The following is a 7,157-nucleotide window of genomic DNA, read 5'->3' as shown; positions in this document are numbered from 1 at the left end:
GTAATCTGCTGAGAGGGGTAACAAGTACACTGTAAACACCAATGCAATGTAGAAACAGAAAATATTTATTAGGCCAAACATTACTGTTGTATACAGTAGCATACAACAAAACCATAAACATATGTAAACCAAAAGTATATTCTTTAGAATACAGTAAAGAACACAATTGTGTGTGTGGGGTCCCGGGGGGGCAGTCCAGAAATTGGTAGGCGGGGGGGCAGTCACCAGTGCTAAGCTACGCTTCATCTCTTCTCCGGCCTGGGTCTGGCCACAATACTTTGTCCACATCACAAGATACGTTTTCTCTACGAGGGAAGTATCTCCTAGCATGGCGTATCCAACCTTGGACAGAGGCAACCTCTATGTCCCCACATGCGTCCTCCATTGCCTGGAGAAGCAGCATGCGGGCATAGGGTTGGCGATCATACACTTTCCAGCGCCAGGCTGAGAAGAATTCCTCTGTGGGATTTAGAAAAGGTGAATATGGGGGTAGGTACAAACTACAAATTGTGGATGGGTGGCAAACCAGTTTTGGACCAGAACAGCCCGGTGAAAACTAACATTGTCAAACCACAAATCTAGCAGGCTCCTGATCTGGATCAGGGACAAGCATTGTGTAAATTGCATCCAGAAAAGTGAGCATATGGCCGGTGTTGTTGTTGTTTATTTGTATGCTGCAAATCAATCTCAGTCATTGCACTAGTCAGTTCGTCTTTATCCTGTTGTACATTCCACATCAAACAGTGTGGCATTGTGATGGAGGACCCCGTTGTGAGTGATGGCAGCACACATAGTTAAATTACCCCCACGCTGTCCAGGGACATTGGTAATTGCCCTCTGTCCTATTACATTTCTTCCGCGGCGCCTGGATTTGGTGAGGTTGAAGCCAACCTCATCCACATAAATAAATTCATGGCGAATTACATGGGCATCCAGCTCCAATACTCTCTGTAACAGACAAAATGATATACAGATGAGTAAATATGGTYTGTCTGAAGTARTGGAAGTAGTGTTGCATACATACCTCTACAAAGTCATGTCGCATATTCTTGACTCTGTCAGAGTTTCTCTCAAATGGCACCTTGTAAAGTTGTTTCATCGTCACTCMGTGCCGTTGGAGGATGCGTTGTATGGTCGACAGGCTTACAGTATTGATGTTGTTAAAGATGGTGTCATTATTCAAGATATGCTCTCTTATCTCTCGAATCCTAATTGCATTGTTGGCCAAAACCATATTTATAATTGCAGTCTGTAAACAAGCGTCCTCGTCCTCCATGATGTCTTTGCCTTTCCACTCTGTACAGAATTCAAACACAGTATGTGTTCAGCATAAAAAATTTACAAAAGAATGTAGTACAGCATGATAACCAACCTCATTCATTCAATGCAGTGCAGTAAATGGATGGCTTAGAGTTACAAATGTTTATGCAATACTATGCAGTCATACGTATTTTACAGTACATTACTGTAATGCTAAAATAGTCATTAGATAGTTGCATACCRYTTCTCATTTCTGAAGGTTCGAATTATGGACYCCACMGTAAATCGACTCAAGTTGGGCTGGACTCTCAGTCCAGCCTCTCTCATGGTCAAACCGTGGTTGATCACATGATCAACAAGTGTTGCCCTAATCTCATCAGAGATGGCTCTCCTTCCTTCTCTTTTTTGCCCTCGTCCTCTTCTTCCTCTTCCTCTCCCTCCTACTCCTCTTGCTCTCTGTCCATTGTTGGCATCCATTGTTCAAAACATGTAATCTGACCTTTGACCTATTTATAGGCCTATACTACAGTAAAGCAGTGATTGGTTAGTGATCAGTTAAGCTATTAGTGTTTGCAAATGTGAGGAGTGTGTGTGTGACCTGGTGAATAAGTGTAGCATTTTGATTGGTTGTGTTTGGAAAAGGAAAGCAAGTCACTTCCTGTTAGATTTTTGTGTTTTAGGTAGAGAATTGTGTAGTGTTTTGAAAAAAGTGTTTTATGCAATTGACAACTGAGTCAAAGGCTGAGAAATAGCTTATGCTTTTGGATATTTGGTGTGTAGTGTTGCACTTTGAGTGAGAGGTTTCAAAAATCGTGTGATTTTTGATTTTGTGTGTAAGCAGTTGGAAAAACTGTAAGTAAAGCAAAGACAGACGAGACAGTGGAAGAACAGATACTTTGTGATCACATCCTTCATTACACATAGTGTGTGCCTGGACTGAGAATGTATGTGATAGAAATACTACAATGGCTACTGACCATGTGTGAATGACATATAGTACCTTACAGAAGACACATGTCAAAAAAGGAGTCCATCTCCTTTCTCCGTAAAAACATTATTTGTATATGTCTTCATCTCATGCTAAAGATTGTTCATAAACTTACCTTGATGCAGTAAGAAGAATTGTCATTTTTGATATATCAAGATGAAGGACCTCAGTATGGAGTTTGCCTGTTCCATTTAAGTTGTATTTTTGGCAGTTTCTTTGAATTTATCACTGTGAAGTGCTTGTTTGGTAAAGTATGTTAGTTAGACCAATAGCACCCTCTTTTGGTTGTAGGCTACATGAGGAAGCATTGACCATAGACCCCAATACAGAACATGTCACATGGCAAGAGAAATATGACAGAGGAAAATCAGTTACAATAGGTCAAATGAAAATTAGGAAGTAAAGTTGCATAATACCATAATAATGAATCATTCTGTTTAATTACACGTTTTGATCCACAAATGAACAGTGGGGATATACAATAACATTTGTTATTTCAGTCAACATGAAGGGGAACGATAAAAAACAATGAACAGTTAGTTGAACGGTCCTGTCACGTGATGGAATAGCAATCCAACTGGGCACATAGGGATGAACACATGAGATGAGAGGCATGGTGTGGACTTTACATAAACATATGAACAATCATCTGTCTTCAACTATCAGGTGTCTCAGCGGTGGCAGCCTTTTTAAGATGCCATGACGTGTTTTACAAAAGCTGTGAAGACAAATAGCCAAGGGAATTAGGTACGGAAATATTGATTGATTTAAAAGGTATGTTTTGGAATGTTTGGTCAAAGAGAGCAAGAAGAGGGTATAATTTCTTACCTTCGTAGTTTACACAGCCATTGGCATCCTCCTGGTTTGTCATGAGCTGCTCAACCTCATCCTCCTTCATCTTTTCACCTATAACCAATAAAACATACTGTTCAATTCCCTTTTTAGTTAAATACCATTTAAATTGAGTCTGCCCTAAAATCTTTATAGTCTACATTAGCTGTGTCCCATCCTGTATGTCATATAGCCAACTATTCTACCGTTGTCAATGGTCTGACAATAAAGAGTTGGCTACTTCCCATATAGGATGGGACCAGGCAAGGTCAAACTATTTTAGACTGTATTATTGTATGCTATGTTAAAGATGTCTAAGGCCTTGGACTCACCCAGTGATGCCAGGACGTGCCTGAGCTCAGCGCCCATGACTGTGCCATCGCCCAGTTTGTCGAACACCCTCAGACCCTCAACAAAGTCCTCATATGTGCCGCGGTCCTTGGCTTTGCAAATGTGTTGGTGGATTGGCAGGAAGCTGTCGAAGTCCAGCATCTTTGTTGTCATTTCTTTGTATGAAACAACAAAATCAAATGTCATTGAAACCATCCACACTACCACCAATACAGGAGCTAGAAATGTAGAACATTCACTTAGATTCTATTAAAATAATACATATTCCATATATGATTAACCAAATTAGATTTCAAATATAAAAAGTTAATAATAGGTACATTTTAAAAGATTATTGATAAAACATCAAAGAAAGCCTACTGATCAACATATTGTTTTTTTATTGGTTTTAGAAACTCCCCAAAATAAACCGATCATGGAATGTTGCATGGACTTACCCTCAGGCTTGGGCTTTCCAAGGACGTACATGATTTCTGCGTTGGTGGGGTTCTGCCCCAGTGCCCTGATCACATCACCACACTGTCCGTATGTGATCTTCATCTCATTGAGTGGTGTCCTGTCGAACAGCTGGAAAGCATCCTTGAAATCTGTGGAGAGAGCAACACAAAAGTGGCGTTGTGTTTCTAGATTATTTTCCGCTTGTCTGTCAGGGCCCTAAAAGCAGGCTGGTCTCACAGCATGCAAATCTCAATTTGAGTAGAGGATGGACATTTTCAAAAGACAATGATTTACTGTTTCTTTCTCTCAACACATCTCTTTCACTTTCATGTACTTCTGTCACATTCAGTGGTGGAAAAAGTACCCAACTGTCATACTTCAATAAAAGTAAAGATACCTTAATAGAAAACGACTCAAGTAAAAGTAAAAGTCACCCAGTAAAATTCTACTTGAGTAAAAGTTTTAAAGTATTTGGTTTAAAATATACTTAAGTATCAAAAGTAAAAGTATAAATAATTTCAAATTCCTTATATTAAGCAAAACAGATGGCACCATGTGTTTAGTGAGTCCGCCAGATCAGAGGCAGTAGGGATGACCAGGGATGTTTGGTTGATAACTGCGTGAATTGGACTCTTTTCCTGTCTTGCTAAGCATTCAAAATGTAACAAGTACTTTTGGGTGTCAAGGAAATTGTATGGAGTAAAAAGTACAATATTTTCTTAAGGAATATAGTGAAGTAAAAGTAAAAGTAGTCCAAATATAAATAGTAAAGTACAGATACCCCCAAAAATGTACTTAAGTAGTACTTAAAGTATTTGTACTTAAGTACTTTACACCACTGGCCACATTCATGTACTTCTGTCACATTACACTTTCATGTACTTCTGTCACACTACACGCTCATGTACCAGACTCGTTATACAAGTACTCATTGTGAAAATACAGTCAGCAAACTGTAACAACAATAATCTCAATCTTACCTTCAATTTGCTCGGGGGTGAATTCAAGCTGAAAGGAAAAGCAAAATCATTAAACACTATTTGGTGCAGGATGTGAATGTGAAGGGAAGTTTTAAAATGACCAACAATATAGACGTCAAAGTGAACTGCATGTTGTGAGCAACAGTGAAAATGACTTTGAAAAACTGAGGTCAAACACATAAAGCCTTGATAGTAGTTGTATCACCCCACTCCCCGTTATGACACCCCCACTGTAGGTGTCCAAACAATATAGAGATTCCTCAGGCTCCAGTTACACTCCACTTATTCTAGTTATTTAAAGCCAGGGCTTGGTCAGTGTCAATTTATGGCTGACCTTCAGACAGACACAGCCTCCTCACACATGCCTCCTGCTGACAGTTTTGATTGTGCACATGCCTTTGACCGACTGCTTTTCCTGTCTACGTTTTACACCAGGTCTGTTGTCTTAACGCAAGATGATGTGTAAGATGGAGGTTACAAGTGTCATGCAAATGATTAAGTGACACTTCACCAGCATAGAGACAAAGTGCCCTATTAAAAGGGTAAGCATTTCACAGCTGATGAAGGAGGTCAGGGTTGAGTCACTTGAGTCCCTCTGGATGAACCTGAATGTAAAGTGAATGTGAAATGGAGGAGAAAAGGAGGAGAAGGACACTAAAATGTAATTGTGCTTCTCCCACATTTCTGGTTATCTGAATAACTTCAAAGGTCTAACCGAAAGCTGTATTAAAATCCAATTTCTATTAATTTGATATCCTTCATGTAAAGAGGATCGCACCCTTCTTGGCGATTTTCCTATTGTGTGTGTTGGATTTGTTTCAGATAGTCATAAATTACTGTCAGATCTGAGGATATTTAGAGATCCCAGCCAACAGTGGAGCTATGCAAAAATATTTGAAAAACATATTTTTGCATGTTTTTAAATAAATGGCCTTGGTAAGATATATATGTATTTATCTTTGCACTTTTTCCCCCTTTCTTTTCTGCACAAAGCCAGTCAGCCTTTCGATTTGGGTGGTCTGCTATGCATGGACATAAATTAAAATCACATTGTGTGGCTTTAACCTCAATACATTGTAATACAGCTGCTCCCTCAACCATGGATAAATGTTACCCACATAGAAGAGCAACATAAATGTTACCCACATAGAAGAGCAACATAAATGTTACCCACATAGAAGAGCAACATAAATGTTGCCCACATAGAAGAGCAACATAAATGTTACCCACATAGAAGAGCAACATAAATGTTACCCGCATAGAAGAGCAACATAAATGTTACCCACATAGAAGAGCAACATAAATGTTACCCACATAGAAGAGGCAGAAAGAGCCAGAAACAAACGTTGTCTCGTGTAAGCTAATATATACCAACTCAAACCTCCATCAAGTTCAAGCTACTTTGGCTTATGTACAAAACAATGTGACTTACAATGGTAAATAATATCATGTAAATTATCATTGTTGCTCTTCAATCTGTCATGCTACTGGTGTTGTCTTATCAATGTGGAAACGGCTGAACAGTACGATTCCTATTTGAATGCACTGCACTGTTCACGTCACATGGTGTCTCTGATGTTCTTGAAAAACACAGATGACTATCGATGGAAGACCAAACTCTTAGTGCCATCTCCTTGAAAGGTCAGTTTTGCCCTCAAGTGGATAGATGGCTTGATGTTGAGATTAAGGGTATTACATTTTTCTTATCAATTTCATGAATGTGAAAAGAATGGAACCTTACCCATATGATAGTAAAATTATGTCCTGTCTGATAGCCCAGTATCGATTGTAGCATCTAATAAACATATGATAAACAGCCTTTTTCAATCTTGAATAAATCTCTAATCATTTTAAACACATTTGAAGATAACGAATAATTGAAAAACATGTTTATGTTAATGTTTCCCCTACCATCTAGAGCACCATCCAACACTGACATCCAAAGCTCATCACATTTTCCTTATTCCCATCGTCATGCAAACCAAAGTGAAAATATGAGTTTTTCTGTACCACAACTTCTGCAGGGTTAAACTCCGGGATCTTGACGGGCTCAGGCTCTGGGGCCTTGGGTTTGGGTGCTTCTTTGGGCTCTTCCTTCTTCTTGGGCGCCATTGTGAGAACAGAGATGCACAACTAAGCACAGGAGCCACAGGAGGAACAACACTGCAGAGGGTAACACTTTGGGTAGGGGCTGGGGCCCTTTATTCTGTCAGTCCAGGTGTCATCCTCACCCCCTCCCTGGCCCACAGAGCTGCCAACAATAGTGAGTGTACTATAAAAGGCCATGCTTTGTGCTTCTATTTAAGACA

At 39.6% G+C, this 7,157-nt stretch overlaps 1 protein-coding gene across 1 annotated transcript; it reads right to left on the bottom strand.

Moving 5' to 3' along the window:
• Positions 1-2,669: 2,669 nt before the first annotated feature.
• Positions 2,670-7,035, bottom strand: LOC111956293 (myosin light chain 1, cardiac muscle-like). Its single transcript, XM_023976739.2, has 6 exons — positions 6,859-7,035; positions 4,849-4,876; positions 3,868-4,017; positions 3,412-3,585; positions 3,077-3,154; positions 2,670-2,966 (listed from the first exon to the last, which is right to left on the bottom strand). The coding sequence occupies exons 1-6, from the start codon at positions 6,958-6,960 to the stop codon at positions 2,938-2,940; spliced, it is 561 nt and encodes a 186-aa protein (XP_023832507.1). The 5' UTR covers positions 6,961-7,035; the 3' UTR covers positions 2,670-2,937.
• Between the last annotated feature and the right edge of the window lie 122 nt (positions 7,036-7,157).

The sequence above is a fragment of the Salvelinus sp. IW2-2015 genome, linkage group LG32 (assembly GCF_002910315.2).
Source record: "Salvelinus sp. IW2-2015 linkage group LG32, ASM291031v2, whole genome shotgun sequence".
In the NCBI taxonomy this organism is placed as follows: domain Eukaryota; kingdom Metazoa; phylum Chordata; class Actinopteri; order Salmoniformes; family Salmonidae; genus Salvelinus; species Salvelinus sp. IW2-2015.
This window is presented reverse-complemented; position numbering and strand designations above follow the sequence as displayed.

Excerpts from the sequence above, each read along its gene's own strand:
- LOC111956293 (XM_023976739.2), bottom strand. The coding sequence starts at position 6,960 with ATGGCGCCCAAGAAGAAGGAAGAGCCCAAAGAAGCACCCAAACCCAAG. Across the intron at positions 3,155-3,411 it reads GCACGTCCTGGCATCACTGG|GTGAAAAGATGAAGGAGGAT; the intron begins GTGAGTCCAAGG and ends TATTGGTTATAG. Across the intron at positions 2,967-3,076 it reads TGGCTGTGTAAACTACGAAG|CTTTTGTAAAACACGTCATG; the intron begins GTAAGAAATTAT and ends TTGTCTTCACAG.